We start from the raw sequence: 19,605 nt of genomic DNA, 5'->3' as shown, positions 1-19,605 counted from the left end.
GAAACCCATACAGATTAAAACTATGGAAAAGGGAAAGCAAGGGAATTCGGGGAGTTGGTTATGGTGGGTTGGAGGAGTCGGGGAGAGTAGAAGAGGGATGATATGGTTGGAAGGAGGTTATTTACAAGGTGTTAGCTTTGTTTTGCATGGTAGTTCACATGGGTTTATGGCGTTATCAAAAAGAAGTGTTAAAAAAGACTCTTAACTATAGAGAACAAATTGATGGCTACCAGAGGGGAAGTGGGTAGGGGGATGGGTGAAATGGGTTTAAGAGGGGATTAAGAGCACTTAATCATGATGAGCACTGAGTAATGTATAGAATTGTTGAATCCCTATATTGTACACCGAAACTAATAGAACACTGTGTGTTAATTGTACTGAAATTAAAATAATTTTTTTTAAAGAGTGAAAACTGGAAACAGACAAAAGTCCATCAACAGTAGAATGCACAGATTGTGTTACCATAAGTAGCATACTATGTTGTAGAGAAAAGTAATGAACTACTGCATATATCATATGCGTGAGTCTCAAAAACATACAGTTGAGAAAAAGAAAAGTAAGTCATCTAAGAGAGTGCCCTGGGATTCCATTTATATAAAGTGCAAAACTGAAAAAGAAAAAAAAAAGGATAGATAGATAGATAGATAGATGATAGATAGATGATAGATAAAATCAATAAAGAGAATCAGGAGAGTGTTATAATTAATAATCAGAACAATGGTTACTTCTGGGGTTGGGGGAGAGGCGTGGTCAAGGAGAAGCCCATAGGGCTTTTAAACCCCAATAATAAGGATCTAAACATGAAAAAAAATGAAATTACTTCAAGAATTTGCATCCCAGGGGCCCCTGGGTGGCTCAGTCAGTTAAGCATCTGACTCTTGGTTTCAGTTCAGCTCATGATCCCAAGGTTCATGAGTTCAAACCCTGCACTGGGATTCTCTGTCTCCCTCTCTCTCTGCCCCTCCCCATCTCCATCTCTCTCTTTCTCTCTCTCAAAAACAAACAAACAAACCTAAAATAAAAAGAATTTGCATCCCAGGGGGGAAATAAAGAAGTAAAATGTTAAAAAAAAAGATTGTTTTGATTGCTATTTTAAAATCACAGACTATTAGAGTTAAAAGCATCCTCAGAAGTTGGTTTGTTCTCCTATTTTCCAAATTAGAGAACTGAGGCCAGAAGGGGGAGTGACCAATCTAAGTCACGCAATTCCTTAGTCCCTTGGCCCAGCCTGCTTCTCTGGTAACCCTCCTGTCTCGCACGCCCAAGCCACGGCTCCATCCTTCTGGACTCTCCCTGCCACAGAACCCCTCCCTCTGTCAGTTCTGCTGCTACAGCACACTTGGGTCCTTCCACTGAGCACCACCTCCCATCAGCAGAAGCTGCCAGAACCTCTTGCATGGACTTCTGCCATTCCATCCTGGCTGGTCCTCCTACATTCTCTCTTGCTCTCCAAAAAAACCTGTTTTCCATAAAACTCAGAGAAAAACCTTATTATTACATTTTTCGAGTCGGTTCCTCACCCTGACTAAATTTCTCGGCTGCCTTCCCAATGTACTTTGAATACAATTCAGACTCATCATGGCCTACCAGGCTTCACATGAGCTGCTCCCTGCCTTTCTCTGACTTCATTTCCTACCAATGTCCCCCAATACGTTTCATATGCCCCCCTCACTGACTTTTCTTTCTGGAACACTCCAGGCTGGTCTCTGCGCATGGTAGACGTGGCCAGTACCCTGGTCACATCCCTCAGCTAGACATTCTACCTTCAGCGCCCACCAGCTGACCTCAGCCACGCAAACCTGCTCCTCCTGTAAGCCAGGCTGGACAGAAGTGTCAGGGAGCAGCCCTCACCAGTTACGGACAGGAGTTGGAGTGTAAATACCCCTGCTCCCTCGCTCCTGTGTGGCCTAGCTCAGGACTTTGCTTTGTGCTGTCTCCCATGGTATCCCCTGGAGATTGAGTTCCAGTCACCCACCGTGGAGCTGCCCTGATACCCTTTATTTAGTCTTCCCCTTCCTCATTTTATACCCTACTCCCTTAGTAGTCTTTCCTGCACCTCCCAAATAAACCACTGTCACTTAAATCTTTGTCTCGGGTCTTCTTCAGAGTGTGGTGTAAGCTAAGGCACCATGTTGGGCCTCAGCACAAGACGCTCCCGGCCTAGCACATTTCACCCCTCTGTCTTCATATCTTCTTGTCATTCAAGTCTCAGCTCAGATGATAGTCTTTTCATCTCCACCCAGTCGTGTGCCTTTGTTATGTTTCTTCAATGAGTTACCCTATTTGAAATTATCTTGTTTATATAATTAGCCTTGAAAATTATGTCTTTCCTGCAGGGTATTAGCTCTACAAGGGCAAGTGCTATCTGGATCCTGGTTCCCAGGACATAGGAGAGTGTCTGACACATAGTAGGCATCCTTTAAGTATTTGTTGACTTAGTTAAGGGGTGTTTGTTGCTGGGAGGGATGTCATATACTGCATCAGGAGTAAGATTTACAGAGGCTGTTGGAGTATACGCATTTATAATTGAACAGCAATTGTTGGCACGTAAATGGATATTACGATTGTGTTTTTGAGTGGATGATTCTCTTTTGTGGGCTTAATCTGCTTCCAGCTACTTTAAAGAGCTCACTATTGCTCTGCTAATTACAAATCCCGATAAACTCTCCATTAAAGCATATCTTCTAAGTGCCTTCAACCTGATAATACTGGAATTAGAAGGAATTATGAATGGTTGAAGGTAGAAAACCATATTTACTTAATAACGATCTTAAATTCAACTCGCCTTTCCGATGCCTGTACCTGAACTAGCAAAGCCATACTGCATTTACCTGCTTGCTTAATGACACAGGTCAGATGTTAGCAGGGGCTTGACCCTGGAAATGCGGATGCAGGGGCCACAAAGAATGCTCTGTGTGAAGTCCTTTAGAGAAAACTTGTCTTCTTTTGGGTGTTGGCCCATCCTATGTCCACCTGGCATGAACCTGCTTTGACATGGGCCTCATCGGGCCCAACACTTTGCCGAGGGCATTCAGGTAGAGGCAAGCATGTGTGTGTTATTAATCTCTGTGAGCCTTGATTTCCTCATTTGTAAAATAGATTTATAATCATGATTCCATACCTTGTGAGGCTCAGAGTTACACATGGGTGTAAGGGACCAAGGAAGCCACAAATTGCCGTAAACATGTAAAGACTATCATTGTGACTGGCACCCACTGCTTCCTGCTTAGAGAGAGTCCTGTGTACATGAGATATGTCTCAGTGGTCAGGTTGTAACTGTGTGGCCCCATGAAATGACTAGAATATGGAAGAAGGCAAAACTCAGGCATCTCGGGGTTAGGTTGAGACACTGTGGAAAAGGCAGGATTTTCAGATGCCTGGAAAGCCACAAGGAGCAGGGACAATGCCCTGAGGAAGCTGGGGCTGCCAAGAGGGCCTCTGAGCCAGGGAGAAAGTGTGCGTGTGCATGGTTGTATGCATATGAGCACGTGATGGACCTGAATGACATGACTTAGGTTAGGTTAAGGTTAAGCTTAAGCTTAAGGTTAAAGTCTCCAGCTCCATCTGGGTATGGATCAGCTCCCTAGGTCACCTCCGCTTTCGTTAGCAGTATCGCATGCACTGTGTTGAGCCAGGAGCTCAGCGTCCAGACAGGAAGGCAGGCTTGGGAATGGACAGCTTTGTTATAAAGCAGTAGGTGGAAGACAGGGGGGAGCCCACAGTGCCCGGGATCCAGAGAAGTGGAGCTTTGGGAAGAAGGGAGAAGGCCTGGCAGAGCAGGTGTGTTTGAACAAGAGTGGACACTTACCAGGGGGGTGAAACAGGCATAGGGCTCAAGTGCAAAGACCAGGGTGGGGAATCCAGGGTAGGGGCATAGAGTATACATATGGGGATAGAGTGGTATAGGTTGTGGCCAGATTAGGAGGGATGTTACAGGATAAGTTTAGATGTCTGGGCAGCTCCTGGGGAGGGGGAGACTGTGCTGAGAAGCAGTGCAAAGTGCTGGTTCAGAATTGGAGTCCCACTGCCTGTGTTTGTATCCCACCTGCCTGATTACTAGCTGAGTAATCCTGGGCAGTTTCTCTGTGCCTCAGTTTCCCTATCTGTGAAATGGGGTGTTGCCCTCTACTTCCAGGGTGTTGAGGAACAGTAAAAGGGCTAACACATGTGAAGTGCTTAGAGAAGTGCCTGGCACACGGTAAAGTTAGCTATTAACCACCACCATTCCTTGAGGGCTAAGGGAACACCAGGGTTAAGGGATGAACAGAGGGCAAAGAGCCTCTGACCAAGTGTCTGACATCACAGCCATAGGGTTTGGAGGAAATCCAAGAAGCTGTCATAGAAGCCACGGCAAGAGGAAGTTTCTGGAAAGGTCAACACAGTCAAGGGTACCAAGAGGTCAGGCAAGACAAAGCCAACGGGGCCTTGCATTTAGCAAGAAGCAGGTCATGGGTGGCTAAAGTTGGCCACTGCAATTTCCGTGATGTCATAGGGTCAGAGTCCAATGTGTGGTGTAAGAAAAGGTGGGTGGGGAGGAACTGGAGCCGGGAGGGATGAAACATCGCAGCTGTCTGGCTGGGGAAGGATGCAAGTGAGAGGCAGTAATGGTAGAGGGGCACGAGGCTTGGTAGCCATCTGTTTTGCCAAACACCCATTGAACCCAGCCATTGTCTCCTGCAGGGCTCATGACCTCTGATCAGCTAAGCAAGGGGAGGATTGGGATCCTTCTAGATAAGGACACTTAGGTTGGCAGAGATTAAGAGCAGCAGAGCTGGGACAAAAGCCAAGCTACCCATTTCCTCTCCCTTTTGAAGATGCTGGTAAGATTGTGTGCAAGAAGAGAACGGGCAAGAGGGCGTAGGGGGCTTAGTGCCATCTAGCTGCTTTATCACACCTGGATCTCAAAGGGCCCGTCCAGTGAAGGTGGCAAGGGGAAGTGCTGACAGATCCCTTTCATGAGCACCTAGCATATGCTGGGTGCCCAACGTGTTCCATCTGGCCGAGTCACATCATATTTGGGTAGAAGTCTTTGGTGGAGATTTCTAGCTCCAGCTGGAAATAGTGGGCAAGATGGACCTCAGATCAGCAGAAGGAATACTACCTATTTTCACATCTGCCCCTTCTGCCTAGTCCCTTCTTTGCCATGTGAGATCTGGCTGCTGGAAGTAGTCCTGGTTTTTGACTCTGCTGCAGGGGAGTTGGGGCTGTGACTTGAAGGTAATGTGTCTCTCAGAACATGCTTGTGGGAAGTAAAGTACATGCTTCTGGCTCATTTGGGAAATGTCTTTACGTTGAGAACTTTGGAACAATAAAACCATAATGATATGATTTGGGAAAGTCACCTTCCAAACCTGGGTAGAGGAGACCCTGCGGGGGCTGGAGGAGATTCCAGGGGGTAAACCAACAGATGTCTATCCAACATGCTGCAGAAACACGGCCAGAGGGCTGACGGGGACAGGGCAGCTTTCGTGGCATGCTTTCCGTGCGGTCCCTGCTGTTGCCATCTTGACATGCTTCGTTTTTGAACAAGGATCCCTTATTTTGCAGTTGACCCTGCAAATGAGGTGACCTATGCTGGCCATGGGCACAGGTGGTGGGACGCACAGACTGAGGACTTTGGCTACGTCTGGCAGGCAGCAGCCCTGACTTCAGATGCTCCCCATGTGAACTTGGCTCCTGAAATGCACCCACCTCTGACCAAGCTCAAAGAGCCAGCGGTGGTGGAGAAACAGGACTTGGCCAGTTTAGAATCGCCTCTTCAGAGCAGCTATGAAGGTGCCTCACACAAAGCAAGCAGGGAGGGAGGAAACACAGAGCGCTCCCCAAAACCACGATAGATGAGTCGGGCTCTGTGCTGGAGGCCTTTGCACACGGGTCCGTATTAACCTCCTAAGACAGAGCATAGTGAATCCAGCTTCAGAGATGATGCCTCAGAGCTTCAAGATGATTAGAATTGACCAGGTGCTAGTAAATTGCAACCTGGATTAGAATGCAGGTGTCTGGACCCCATGTCCAGTGCTCTTTCCATCACAGTAGAGGATTGGGGTGGAGACGAGGAGACCTGGATGTCTGAGCTCTGCTGGCTAGCACATCCGAGGCACGGCTCCCATTCTGAGGGATGAGGAGTCTGGGCTCAGTGCACAGTCTGTCGTCAGTTCTGCTCACTCGGGAGCCCAGGGGGCCAGACCTGGTGATGGGAGCACCCCTGGGGGAGGGCCAGCTCTGAGCTGGCCTGGGTTCACAGGGCTCTGGGCACAGGATGTAGTGGGAATTGGGCGGTGGGCCGTGGTGAGGCCCGGGCTGTCCACTTGCCACCGCAGGAAGAGAAAGCTCCCCAGGGGGCTTTCCCAGCAGTTTATGGGTGTGTCACCTGAATCATGAGTGGCCTTGCTGGTTTTGGTGGGCATACTGTGGAGTCAAATTGCTGCCACTTCCTGTCCCTGCATCTTTGCACTGCAAGGTGGAAATGCTGGGGCATTTTTTCCACCATTCCCTGCAAAGTTGGCACCGTGCCCCAGCCCTCAGGTGGGCAGCGGGCTTTCCAGCATCTTAGGGGCCCTGATCATGCCCACCTTCTCTCTTTGGCCACAGTACAGCCCTTTGAACATGAGCACAAGGCCAGAAAATCACAGAGGAAGAGCCTGACCTGGCAGTTGAGAAGTGGGGCTGTCTTTGGGCCTCTGTCACTGGGTCCCCATGTAACATCTGACTTTTCAGGGCCTCCAGATCCTCGTCCATAATGTGAGATGACCCACCCCAATTCTTCCTAGGAGCTCTCCTTGCTCTGTGGGGAATGGGGCCCAGAGGGAGAAGGGCAAAAGGGCTAACGTTCCACCGGATGCCAGGCTATCTGTGGCGCACACCTGACCCATGCCAAGTCCTTGAATCCTCATGGGGACTTTGCAAGGTGGATACTTCTGATCCAGGGTCAAACAGCTCAGGGACCACGAAACTGAGTCCACCACACATTTACAATCCAAGCCCATGTCATGCCTCCCAGGCTTCTTCGAGCTTCTGACTTCTGGGTGCTTTCTAAGTTCCAAATGAGGCATTTTAAATGTAGCCCATGACTCCTAGAGTCGGGGGTGGGGGGCGGTCTTAAAGGGCTCAGGGGCTGGCATTAGCCCAATGAGGCTCTGCTGCCCTGGTTCCTCACCAGAAGTCCCCCCCGCCCCCCCCAGCATAACAGGCTTGATCCAAAGACCAGTTCCACTGGGGGTGTTTGAGGGGGCTATTTGGGGGATGGGTGGGAGTCTGCCTGAACTTGGAGACTCGGAGAGCCATTAAATGCCAGACCAGAGCGGGTCTCAGTGGCCATCCAGGCTAGGGGCTTCAGATGGGGTGCAGCGTTGGGGCTGGATTGCCTGGGGAGGCATTTCGAGATCCTCCAGTTGCCCTGGATTCAGAATACACCCCTCCCTCCCAAGCATGTGTCTTTTGATAAAAGCTTCCCAAACGACCCTATTATGAATCCCATTTGTGGGGAAAGAGTCCTTGACTTAGGTCAGCATTCTCACTTTTTAGGTGAGGAAATTGAGGCCCAGAGAGAGGCAGTGACCTGCCCAAGGTCCCACAGAAAATGAGCAGCAGAGCCCAGAGACCTCATATCCTGATTGTCACACGGAACCTCCTCACTTGTCACCCCTTCTGGATTCGTTCAAACCTTCAGGCCTCCTGCCTTTTTCTGCTCCTTATTTCCTTTGGCCTCTAACAAAAGCCTTCAGTCCAAACCAAAAATCTGGCTGCACCTTTTTCCTGCACAAAAGATTGCTTAAGACCTTCTCCTGACAATAGAGTCAAGTCCCAAGGCCCAAGTCTCATAAACAGGATCTTGTGGAACCAACCCCTACAGTCCTGCTGGCTTCCCTCCCAGCCATTCCCTGAAGCCTACATGGTTTCCCCCGTGCTCTAGAAACACCAGCCTATACACTGGCTACCCATCGTTGTGAAGCAATTGTTCATTTTCCCTTAAGAAATATGTCACATTTATTTTCATACAAGCCTATTACAGATATGATTATTATCCCGATTTGGAGGGGAGGCTCAAGGTTGAGCAACCTGAAAGAAGTCAGTCACACCAGCAGGAGCACAGAAGAGCTGGGAGTGGATACCGGGCATCTCCCCAGAACTCACTGCACCCATCCTGTCCACCCCCGCCTGGCAAACTCTGCCTTCGCCCTCCCTGCCCCCGTTGAAATGCCACACGGCACCCCAGCCGGACTGGGCGTGCACAGCCTGTGGCTTTTGCATGATGGCAGTTGTAGCCTGTCTGTGCTGCTTACTGGTTTTCGTGTCTGTTTCCCTCTCTAGGCTCTAGTTCTTGCAGTCAGGTCTCCTCCCAAACCTGACTGCCTGCACAGGGGCTGACAGAGTGGATCCTTGAAGATATCTGCCCGACAAATGGATGAATGAATGAATGAATGAACACATAAGGAACTGAGATGTGGCACCAAGGAGTAGTGCCAGAAGCACTGATGCAAACAGCCTGATGCGTATCCATGTGCGTGAGGCAGGAGACAGACAGTACGGGGTGGTACAAACACGCACAGCCCTGCGGCCGGAGCTCCCCACCCTCGCTCTGTCACTTGCTCAAACTGTGCAGCTCCTATAAGGCCCAGGGCCAACATTTCTTATCGGTGGCCGGGGTCGATGATACGGATAAGACCTCTCCTTCCTCCTTCAGCAAACAGTCACTGCACACACACCCTGTGTTGGGCACTGGGGCATCAAAGGTAGCCCGCAACAGAGGGACCCTGCCCTCCGGGAGCTTCCAGATACGGCAGGTGTGTGGACCACCAGGCAGTTACGACAGTGAGAGTCGCCTGCCCTGAGGAGCGAGCCCGGCTCACCCCGCGAGCTCAGGTGGGACAGCCGCGGGCAGTGAGCCAGCTGGAGACAGAACAGGCGGCCCAGGCAACGGGCGGTGAACCCCTGGCGCGTGTGCAGAACAGTGACAGTGCCGTGCAGCTGGCACTCTGTCGGCCACGTCGCGCAGGACTTTGTAAGCCCAGCCAAGACATCTGTACTCCCCACCCCCTCCCCCCTGGCACCGCGGTGTGAGCTCTTGTCAAGCCCAGGAGCCCAGTGGCTGTGGCTGCACATTGAAAAGCCGGCTATCGTCCCCGCTGTGACATTCCTCGGGCCCCCAAGGTTCGCCAGTTGCTATGAGAGCAGTTCAATGTCTCCTTCACGTTGTCACTGAGAAGGAGATAAGAGAGGCCGCCTTAAAAGAAGGAAAGTGCTGGGTGTTAGAGAGCAATAGGGGACAAGGGGACCTAGGCAGAGTGTAAGAGGCACTGGAAAATACCAGGCAAGGCTGTGAGTTCCAAGGCGTTTGGGTGCTGGGGGGACCTTGCCTGGGCTGGCCTTGTGCTTGCTGATGTGAGGCTGGTGCAGGGCTGGGGCCAGAGGGGACGCTGTGCTCACGGGGTCGACCACAGCAAGCTTGCCTGGGTGTTAGGCAGCACTGATTAGAAGGGAAAGGGACTGGGGGAGCAGCCCTGGGTGGGGAGGCGGTGGCATCGCCGGGGTCATGTGATGAACCTCGGAGGGTCCAGGATTGAGGGGTGAAGAGGAGAGGAGGGCGGTTTTACTGAGCACCTTTCACTATGTGTCAGGCCCCGTGGGAAGGATTTCCACCTACGATTCAACTCACAGGACACTGTGCCTCTTTTGGAACATTTACCACAACTTACCACAATTCTCCGTACCTGCCTCCCCGAGTGAGGCTCCCCATGGGGCTCGGGGCCGGTGTCTGCCTTGTGTCCCCTGTGTCCCCAGGACCTAGTGTATAGTGGGTGCCTCACAATGGTTATGAATGATTCAACTATCTTTTCTTTTCCTCTCCTCCTTCCTGTGTTCCCCCTCTTCCTTTCTTTCTCCCTTGTTCCAAGACCAGGTGAGAAATCTCGTTTGCTCCTTCAAATAGCACAAAGTTAGGTTAAGGTGTTTGGGGAGCCGGTCTTCAAAACAGTGGGGGGAGTTTGTACCTGTCCAGCTGGCAGTGGGTTTCATAAGGATGGAAAGAAGGCTCAGAAGTGTTAAGTTACTTGCCTGAGGCCACACAGCTAACAGGAGGTAGGGCGGAGATCTGACCCAGTTCTCTTAGAATCCACAGTATGCTTCCTCCCTAAGTGAGGGAACGGAGAAGACTTGGCCCCTGAGGTGGGCAAAGCTGGGCCAGTATTTCTGCAGCTGTGATGGTAGCAAATGAGTCCTCCCCCGTGGGTTTCTATGTCCTGGTTGGCAAAGATCAGGTAGAAATGTGACTGGAGAGCAAGCAGGCAGGGCCAGGCTGCAGTCCACTCAAGGTCACTCTTGGACACCCCTGGTGGAAATGAACTTGCGAGAGATCCACACCAGCTGAGCTCTGTCTGGTGTCTAGCCATCCTCTGTCAATGGGCACCTATTTCACAAAAGATAACTGATAAGAAAGCCTTCCTGCAGGCACTTCCTGGTTGCAAGCTTCTAACTAAGAAAGGGTTGCACCTCTATGCCATGTTCCTCGGAGGGAATGATTAAGCCTTTCTGTGACTCTTTTCCCACCCTGGGCTCGAGGTGGCCACAGGGAGGGGGAGGAGGGAAAGTAAGTTTCCGTCCCTTTCTTGAGTGGGCCAGGCAGCATGCCTGGGAGGAAGGGAAGAGGGAGGAATTTTCTGGGTGGCAAGGTAGCCTCCCTCCGGGCCCCAAGTGAGTGAGAGCCCCGGGATTACATGGTTACATTCAATACCTTTATCTCCCTTCTCCCCCAGGGAGACTCTGCTAAAATGATGGGAGAGGAATCCAAAAGCATCAGTCTGTAAGGACCAAGGGAATAAGAGAGTGGCAACTGTGGGTTAGTGATTTCTGCTACTTCAAGGGCATTTTGGGTGGCAGGATGGAAGGGAATTGATGGAGCAGAGCAGCCGTTAGCTGTGGTCCTTGCTGGAAATGTGTTCTCAGAGGCGGCCACGCATGGAGCTCAGATGAGCAGATGACTTCAGCGTCTGCTGTCCCATCTCCACAACAAATTCTCAGTAGGACCTTGGGCGAGTCTGTTTCCTCTTTCTGAGGCTCCTACTGGAGCCATACTGGACCCGTGATCCTTCTGGTGTCTGAATGTCCTGGAGGTTTTTTTGTTGTTTTTTTTTTCTTCAACATGTAGAGGCACCAAGTTTTGATTCAGTTTCTGGTATTTGCATTTTTTTCAAAAGCTGTCCCAGGAAGCTTTAAAAGTGCCTGCTGCAGATGGTCTTTGAGGGCCCATTCAATTCCAACTTGTCAGGACTCCCACCCAGGTGTTAGTTCGGAGAACACACTGGGCTGGGTGGGAGACTCGCAGGGATATAAGACCTTCGGGGGAGTGATCCAGGAGGCTTTGAAGGAGGCCGAGTGCCCATCTGCTGGGGACGGCAGAGGCTCTATACAGGGACAGTGGCATTTGAAAAGGGCAGAAAGCCCACTGAGGGAGACCGTGAGGACGGCCCTGCAGGTGGAAGTCCCAGTAGGAGCAAGATCTTAGCAGTAGGGACACTTGTGGCATGTGGGGGAATTACAGATATTCAAATGTGGAGACAGCGCGAGGAGCTATGAATGTCCAGGGGAGCACCTGCGCTCCATCCAAATGACAATGGGGAGCCACGCAGATCTCTGAGCTAGAGGGTGCACGAGCAAAGTATATCAGCCTCACCAGCCCTCTCTGGTTATTTAATGCACGTGGGCCTCATGGTTTTAATACATGGGTTTGGCCCCGCGACCTTTTCTGGAGCAGCTACTATGTGCTGTTTGTGCCAAGCACTGCTCACAGTGTCTGGCATGACCTGGCCACTCTGTGGCTACACAGCCGCATCTCTCTCCTGCCACTTCCCTACTCAGTCCACTCTCCTTACCCCACACCCTCAAGGAGTGTGGTCCCCCATGCCTCCCTGTCCTTACTCAAGCCCCTTCCTCTGTTGGCACGCCCCTTCCTACTTCAGCCCTTCTGCAGGAGGCTCTGCGTGAAGAACATTCCCTGGGCAGCCTTTCGGATGCCCTTGGGCAGTTCCTGGTCCTTCCCGTCCCCCTCCAGATGGCACATCCACTGCTGGCCTCACACTGTGTGGCTTTTACTTGTTAATCTGTGAGTCTAAGGGCAGCCAGGTCAAGATGAGGCACCACCCGTTAGCGGTAGCTGTCTTTCCTGGGGCTCCCTGAGGATTTAGGGCAGAGCAAGCTGTTGAGGAGTGTTGAGTGATTGAAAAAATAGCAATGGCAACGATCTGGGCCAGGCACGTGACATAGCAGATTTACCTCTTATGGCACACCCTTGGGACGTGTGTCACTCTCTCCACCTTGCAGCGCACGTGTGACTTGGGATATGTGAGTTTGTGCAACTTCTCTCCTGCCAAACAGGGCTAAAACACAGGTATGCCTCAGCCCTGGCCCTCCTCTCCACCATGTCCCGGGCCAGCCGCTCCGGCCCGGGCCAGAAGGATGTGGGGTCAGAGAAGCCACAAACAGGCAACTTCCTTTCTCCTGTCTCCACTTCCCACTCAGCCGGGACAGCTCCTACTCATTTTCTCAAGATCCTTATCTGCCCCTGCACTCGGAGAAGTTTCCCCATACCTTGCACACTACCCAGGAGAGGTGGGGAAAGGAGTGTTCCATGTGGTCACTGGGCGTGAGTAAGCATCTCTCCTCCCTGTGACTTCCCCACCTCTGCACCAGGGGCTGGGAAACCCCACTCAGGTCATCGAATAAAAGCTCTGGGCCCCGCAGCATGGTCCAGGGAAGAGCTCTTAGCTTCACCAGACACATCGAGACCGCTGCAAGGAGGTCTGAGCCAGACCCGCCAGGATGAAGCTCATCACCGTGGCCCTGGTGTGCCTGCTGCTGGCTGGGATGTGGCTGCACGAGGCAGACAGCAGGAGCAGTGAGTGTGGTTGACATCACTATGCTCCTCCTTGGGGAGGGTGCTCTGGGCTTGTGGGCAGGGCTTGCCCTGAACTCAAGGCCTCTGTCTCCTCTCCTCCTGGAAGAATTCTTCCTGAAGAGGGTGAATGGAGGACTTGGATGCGGTAGGGGCAAGGAGCCGGAGGGAGAAGGTGTTCAGGCCAGATGCCACAGCTCAGCTGCCAGCCTCAGCCGAAGCAGGCCCTGCCTCCTCCAGGGAGCTCTGAGGCTATTTAGGCAAGCCAGGAGGCCTGAGGCCCAGAGGAGGGACTGGGTCCTGCCTCTACCGGGGAACAGAAAACAGGCAGAGTGTAAAGTCAGGACCGAGACTAGAACGGGTGGCTAGTCACTGTCGGGCAAGTGTTGGCCCAGTGACTCAGGCCAGTCACTTTACCTCTCAAACTCTGCGTTCCCTGCTGGCAAAATGGGATTGATAATGCTTGCCCTCGGGGCTCTAGAAAGAAGATTGACCTAATTCCAGGCACCTGAAAAATGCTGCGTAGACAATGAAACGAGGAGGAAGGAGCCAGGATTGGAATTTGAGTCTCTTGGGGGGTGGGGGGTGGCAAAGAGTGTGTAAAGTGGCCGAGTTGGGGGTGGAGCCTGGACAGGGCTGAGGGCCTGGGTAAAGGGCATTCTAGAGAGGGGGTGGAGAGCATCTCAGCTCCTGAAAGCTCTTCCCTGGTCATCTCATCCGTTTGAACTCCTTGAACCATTCCTAGTCTTGACCGAAAGGTACAGACCACTGTTGTCCTGTGTGCACCAGGCTCACTGGGCCCCCAGAATGTGGAGTCCTGAGCCCTTGAACCCAAATATTGGGCCAGAACCGTACACTCATGGTGGGATGTCAGAACTGGAAGCTTCTTAAAAATCAGTCCAAAAAGTCCTGTTTGACAGATGGGAAGTCTGGGGCCCAGATGGGGGCTCATCTTGGTCAAGGCCACACAGGTGGATTGGAGGGGGCTGGGATCTAAACCCCAATGTCCTGACCCTCTGCCTACCTACAGAAGTAGGTGGCTGATGAGACAGCACTGCACTGGGCTGGATGTAGTCCCCAAGCCTGGGCCTGTCCCAAAAGGTTTTGTTTGTTTGTTTGTTTGTTTGTTTTTTGTTTGTTTGTTTCTAACCACTTGGATAAAAGGAAAAACGTCCAGGTTAAGAAATAGATGCAAACCATTTTTTTGTGTGTTTTTCTTCTAGTGCACGTATCGTCCTCCAACTGTTGCTTCACGTTTGTGGAGAAGAAGATTTCCTCGCAGAGAATCCAGTGTTACAAAAACACCAGCTCTGCGTGCTCCCGCAGTAGTCTAATGTGAGTGGCCCTACCTGGGTCAGTTCCTGACTCCCTCCTCCAGGGACCAGAAATCAGCCCACCTGGAATTAGAATGGCAGACGCTAGATGGCGATGCTCCACCAGATTCTGGTTTCCGAACCTGGAGTGAGGCCGCCAAGATCTAGGTGTGCAGAGCCCAGTATGGGCACCAGGGGGAGCGCTGCGCTTCTTAGCAGGTGCCAGGAGGGATGCCCCTGCGCTCCCACAGTGACTTGGGTTTCTTGCAACTCCAAGGCGCCAAGTATTATATCCTGATATTTTATATCCAGAAGAAGGGACTGCTTAAAAGCTCCAGGAATTACTGTGTAGTGGGAAAAGTGAGGGGGTCACAATTATTTCCTGCCTCGGGATTTGCCAACCTATAATCTTGGTTGACCTTGGGCGGATAACTCTTCTGCACCTCATTATCTGGGCACTCCTCTGCACTCCTTATCTGTGAAATGGAGTAAAGATGACAGTCGCATCATAGGGTCATTAGAAAGTTAGACTAAGGTAGCTTACCCCCACTTCTCAGTATCTAGAAAGCATTCACGTATATGATCTTGGCTAACCCTTTTGGGGCACCCATTTTCATTATCATGAACAGTGAAGTTCAGGGAAGTAGAGATATTTGTCTGAGGTCACCCAGATAATTAAACTTAGAATTGGTCTATAGTTTGGTTGGACAATAGCCAAATTAAAGAGGTGGGCAGGTTAGAAAAGACACACACACACACACACACACACACACACACACAGTGAATCTAAAGCAATGACTGAGGGTTCCAGATGGACACAGACACATGAAAAGATGGATCGCGGGCCCTCATAGATAGTCTAGGATGGATATTTCCATACTAGCTAATCCTCAGAGTGTCTGCAGCCCTTACCCCGCCCTAATACAACAAATCACACTCTCCAGAAAAGGGAGAAACTCAGTTGAGTAAGCTCTTCCCGAGGTTTGGGAGTTCTTCCCAGTGTACAAGCCGCAGGTCTTATGCCACAATTTCATTTTACAGGCCCAGAGAGAGAAGCTTAGGGGAACCCAGCAGCAAGGAGGGGGAGATGGGACTTGTGTGTGGCACCCAGGGGGCAACTCAAGGTGATTCAGCTCCTCTTTTGTTCTTTTCCCACAGAATCAAGCTGAAGGGAGGCAGAGAGACCTGTGTCTTGCCGACAGCCCGATGGGTTAAGCAATCTTTAAAGTCCAAGGAACCGTGCCTGCTAAAGTAAACACGAGTGGATTTCCTTCCATCCTGGACTCTGAAGACCGCATGGCTTCACCTGTCCCCCGCCTCAGCCCCTGACCCTATGCCAGTCCTTCTGCCCAGCTTTGTAAGGTCGTAGAGGGTTGACTCAGTCTTAATAAGCTATGTTGTTGCACTTTATATATTTAAATGCTAGAATCTTCAATTCCTGCCTCCCTGGGCTTCTTGGATCCCACAGGGATTTCAGGGTGCAAACTTGATTGGCACTGAGAAGCTGGGGCCAGGGGCCAGGTGGGTGGGGGTGGGGAAGACTGGTTGGTGCCAGAAGAATTGACTTCTTATCAACAGAGACAATAAATGACTTGCACGTCTCAGCTGACTGCCTTTTCTTGGGGCGTGGGGGGAACATTAATTCAGGACAGTGATGTAGATTCTCTGCTTCCAGGTTTGGCAGCGGGGGGTGGAGGGGGAGGAGGCACGGTGAAGCGGAAAATGGGAACTCAGGGTTGGGGTTCCCAAAGTCACAGCTGACCTAGCTGGAGGGGATCTTGTGAGGTCATCTGCCTGTAAGACGTTGCTAGGCCCATTCTACAGATGAGGTGACTGAGGGTTGGAGAGGGACAGAGATAGGCCAGAGGATACAGAGCGAGTCAGGGTCAGGTCTGGTGGTAGAGCCTGGGGCTCCTGCCTCTCAGACCAGAACTCTCCCGTGTGTCCCAAGATGGCAAGTGACGGCCTGACACAGCATGCAAGGTAGACACATAGGGGAAGCGGAGGCCCCGTCCCTGTCAAAGGGGTAATCACAGGCCCCGACTGGTGCAGTGTGGGACTCCGGGGAGAACAGCAAGGGAGGGATGTGGCTTCTGGGTCTCAGGGTTGGCGCCCTTAAAGGAGTGGCCTTAGTGGAGAAGTTCTCATGGCTGCTCTAAAAGAGGCTTCTCTCCTTTCCTTGGCAGTACAGTGTCTGGCCCACTCTTCTTAAACTGCCTCTTCCCTTCTGCCCCCACTTCCTCCCATCCTCTCTTGTAAGGACCACCGCAGGGCAGTAAGTTGCTCTCAACTCTCCTTTGCCAACTCCTTCCAGCCCAGGGTCACAGGCCACCCACCCTGGCATGCCTCTGCCCTCTCCAAGGCTCTGGAGGCCTTCGGCCCCTCCCTCCTGCCTTCAGAACAGACTCCAAACTCCGCCCGCCCGTTGATATTCCAATCCCTCTACAGCCCCGCCTCCCTCAACCTTCCTTTCTAAAGGACTGTACCTCTTCCGTCCCCTGAACCCCAAACTTCAACCCCTCTCCCTTCCTTTCCATCCTGTGCTTCGTCTAGAAGAATCTTTGCCGTGACTGCGCTCTGGCATCCTTCAGGGTCGCTACTAACTAGGACCGGGTCATTTCGTTTTCCCCTGGAGGTCAGGTGCACGTAGTGTCTGTATTACTCTGAGGACCGCTTGGAGCGGGGAGGCATGGTGGCAGACAGACCAGTTAGAAGCTGATGTTGGGGCCGGAGTAATTGTTCTAGAACATGCTGGGCTGATGATCCAGGCCCTCTTGCGACACTCCGATGAGCCCATGTCGGCCAGCCACCAACCTCGCGAGGGCCACCCCAGGTCGGCCGCATTCCTCCAGCGCCCTCCGCCAGCCACCTGTGCCTGGGAGCGCCCCCTACTGGTTGGAAGTGACGCTTCCCCAAGAAAACACCCTTACGAGATTTTAAACAAAATTTATTTTCTGCAACAAGCCCACAATCTTACCAATGGCCTTCTCCTTTCTGCACTAACCTAGTTAGCTACACTTCACATTCGCAAGGTCTTCCCCTCCCCGGATCGCAGCAACCCAAGATTTGGAGGCCCATACAATGGCTGGGGAGTTAGGCAGGGACAGACCCACTGCTGGAAGCTTACAGGTCAGGGAACTGGGGCTTATGACGGGAAGCAGCTGGCTCAAGGCCTTGCTTTAAAAAAAGATCACCAATATTAAAAACAACCCCAAGGCTGGCAGCAATTCAAATAACCTTAAATATTACTTAAGACCTAGTACATTTTTTTTTTTTTTGGCATCACAATATGGAAAGCACCCTGTTTGAAAATTACAGTAAAATTAGTCCAGGGTATCGCCGGGCAGGCTGGAGGTGAATAAATCGTCGTTTCTCACACTCTGGCTTGGTCTTAGTGTGGCTGGACGAGTTCAAGGCTTCAGGGCACGAGATTTTTGACTGAGCTGTTTCACATACTCCTGGACCCATTTCTCCTTCGGGTCAGCACAGATCTCCTTGGCCAGCTTCGTCCTGAAGCTGTGGATGAAGGAGGGCTGCACAGTTAGATCCAGAGAGGACTCACTGTGCTCTAAACCCTGCGTGGCCCACCTGCTCCAGGTGAGGGAACCTCCCCGGGACAGGAGGGAGGCGGGGGGTGTGGAAAGAAGGGGACTCTGGAGGTAGTCGCTGTTCTTGGAGGCCCTGGAGAAGCTGGCCTGGCATCAGCCAAAGCAACTGTGAGAATGCAACTCCATTCGGGGAGCGGGGGTGGGAGGGGGTGTGGGGGTGGGGGAAGCCAGCCCTCTCTGGGCCTGTTTTCAGGGTAATCACAGTCTGAATTTAAGATCCCGGGTTGGTCTGATGCCTGTCCTCTGGGGTGGCACTTCAGGTGCGGGGATGTGGGAATGAGGTGGGGTGGGGTGGGGTCAGGGAGCGGGTGAGCAGCGTTTTTCTACCTACATGACAGCTCTCTGGGGACAGTGGCTGCTGGTGATTCGATAGGTCGTCAGCTTCGGCAAGGGGATCTTCTTATTGTTAAATGTGAAACAGCAAGGGAACAGGGCACTGAATGCACCTAGAGATAAAGTCACAAAGAAAAAGCCTTTTCGGAGGCGCTAGGTTTTTCTCAGCTTGAATAGGGCAGGAAGCGTCTTTGGGGACAGGAAAGGAAAGAGGCAGAAATGGATCTTATCTACCCCAGGTCCAGTGCTCCTGCCCGAAGCCCCGAGGTGGGGTGAGACCTGGACCACGTGGCTCAAGGGTCTCTCAGCTGCGTGGTGCAGACACGTCATTGCAGACAGGGGCAGGCCAGTGTGACAGGTCCTGGCTCTGGCACTCCCATGTGCCGAGTTTGTGAAGGTTGGCCAGGGTCAAAAAAAAGGCCCTGGATTTGGGGTGAACAGCTTAGGTTTTATCTTGGCTCTGCAATGGCTGGGGGTGGACGCGTAGGACCCCTCTGTCCCCAGCTTGGTCTTCAGCTTTCTGTCTTTAAAATTAGACGTTAAAGTGAAGCTCTGAGGATTCCCAGGGCTCTGATAGGCTCAGAAGTGGGACACTTTGGCTTTGGGCTTCCTAGAAGGAGAGGAAAAGGAAAAGAAGGAGACAGGGCGGGAAGGAGGGAGAGAGGGGCTTACCTGGCTGGGCGAGCGCCTGGAGGCTGAAGGCGGCAGCTGCGAGCAGCAGGCACAGAAGCACTGCGGAGACCCTCATGACCGCAGGGAGCTGGGGCGTGAGATCTGGAACTTTCTGGGCTGGTCTCAGCCTCTCTGCAATGCTGGTGGCCCTGCCTGCCTTTTATAAGGAAGCAGAGAGGGCAGGGGCAGCCAGAGGGATGACTGCCTGGGTCGCGTCATGGTCAAGTTGAGATGCAGGGTGCTCCTGAATCTGCTGAGCTGGGGGTTGGCTACCAGCGTTTTCCAGGAATTTCAAGAAGGAAGCTGTGGCTGCAGCAGGGCAGGTACTGTTTCCTTCCAGCTGCCCAGGCCACAGAGAGGAAGTGGGAACACAGATGTGGTACCACTCTCCATAGTGAGTGCTCCCAGGAGCTGTTCCTGGGCCTGGCTTTCTCTGCAACCAGAGAAAGAGCGCCGTGTGAGGGCTCTGCATGGGTGATGTATCTAGTCCTGACGAGGTGTATACCGTTATCATCGTGCCCATTTACAGATGAAGATGCTGGGGTGCAGAGACATGAAGTAACTTGCCCCAAAGTCTTGTGGGAAGTGAGTGGCGGCACCAGAAGAGAGAGCTGGTCTGTTTACATATAATCACTGCCACTGAACTGCAGAAGTCTTCCTCCGGGCGGGTTTATGTGGAAGTCTCGTACTTGAGACCAATCAAAGCCAGCTTCTGATGGATGACAAGGGCTCCTCTTGTCACCTACTGGTGCCCCCTTCTGCCACTCAGGCCCAGAGAGATATGGGTTGAAGT

The 19,605-nt window shown here is 52.0% G+C and overlaps 2 protein-coding genes across 2 annotated transcripts; one reads left to right on the top strand and one right to left on the bottom strand.

Annotated features, from left to right (window-relative positions):
- Positions 1-12,691: 12,691 nt before the first annotated feature.
- On the top strand, positions 12,692-15,668 carry CCL1 (C-C motif chemokine ligand 1). Its single transcript, XM_060647851.3, has 3 exons — positions 12,692-12,889; positions 14,110-14,221; positions 15,358-15,668. The coding sequence occupies exons 1-3, from the start codon at positions 12,814-12,816 to the stop codon at positions 15,452-15,454; spliced, it is 285 nt and encodes a 94-aa protein (XP_060503834.1). The 5' UTR covers positions 12,692-12,813; the 3' UTR covers positions 15,455-15,668.
- Positions 15,669-17,147: 1,479 nt separating this feature from the next.
- On the bottom strand, positions 17,148-18,998 carry LOC132688638 (C-C motif chemokine 13-like). Its single transcript, XM_060647852.3, has 3 exons — positions 18,813-18,998; positions 18,139-18,253; positions 17,148-17,715 (listed from the first exon to the last, which is right to left on the bottom strand). The coding sequence occupies exons 1-3, from the start codon at positions 18,886-18,888 to the stop codon at positions 17,610-17,612; spliced, it is 297 nt and encodes a 98-aa protein (XP_060503835.1). The 5' UTR covers positions 18,889-18,998; the 3' UTR covers positions 17,148-17,609.
- Positions 18,999-19,605: the final 607 nt, after the last annotated feature.

The sequence above is a fragment of the Panthera onca genome, chromosome E1 (genome assembly GCF_046562875.1).
Source record: "Panthera onca isolate mPanOnc1 chromosome E1, mPanOnc1 haplotype 2, whole genome shotgun sequence".
NCBI classification, from domain to species: Eukaryota; Metazoa; Chordata; class Mammalia; order Carnivora; family Felidae; genus Panthera; species Panthera onca.
Note: the sequence above shows the minus strand (reverse complement) of the source record. Positions and strands in the feature narration are given on the sequence as shown.

Coding starts and splice junctions, on each gene's coding strand:
- CCL1 (XM_060647851.3), top strand. CDS start 12,814: ATGAAGCTCATCACCGTGGCCCTGGTGTGCCTGCTGCTGGCTGGGATG. Junction 12,890..14,109: donor CGAGGCAGACAGCAGGAGCA/GTGAGTGTGGTT, acceptor TTTTTCTTCTAG/TGCACGTATCGTCCTCCAAC. Junction 14,222..15,357: donor TGCTCCCGCAGTAGTCTAAT/GTGAGTGGCCCT, acceptor CTTTTCCCACAG/AATCAAGCTGAAGGGAGGCA.
- LOC132688638 (XM_060647852.3), bottom strand. CDS start 18,888: ATGAGGGTCTCCGCAGTGCTTCTGTGCCTGCTGCTCGCAGCTGCCGCC. Junction 18,254..18,812: donor CCAGGCGCTCGCCCAGCCAG/GTAAGCCCCTCT, acceptor CTTTATCTCTAG/GTGCATTCAGTGCCCTGTTC. Junction 17,716..18,138: donor TGTCCCCAGAGAGCTGTCAT/GTAGGTAGAAAA, acceptor CTTCATCCACAG/CTTCAGGACGAAGCTGGCCA.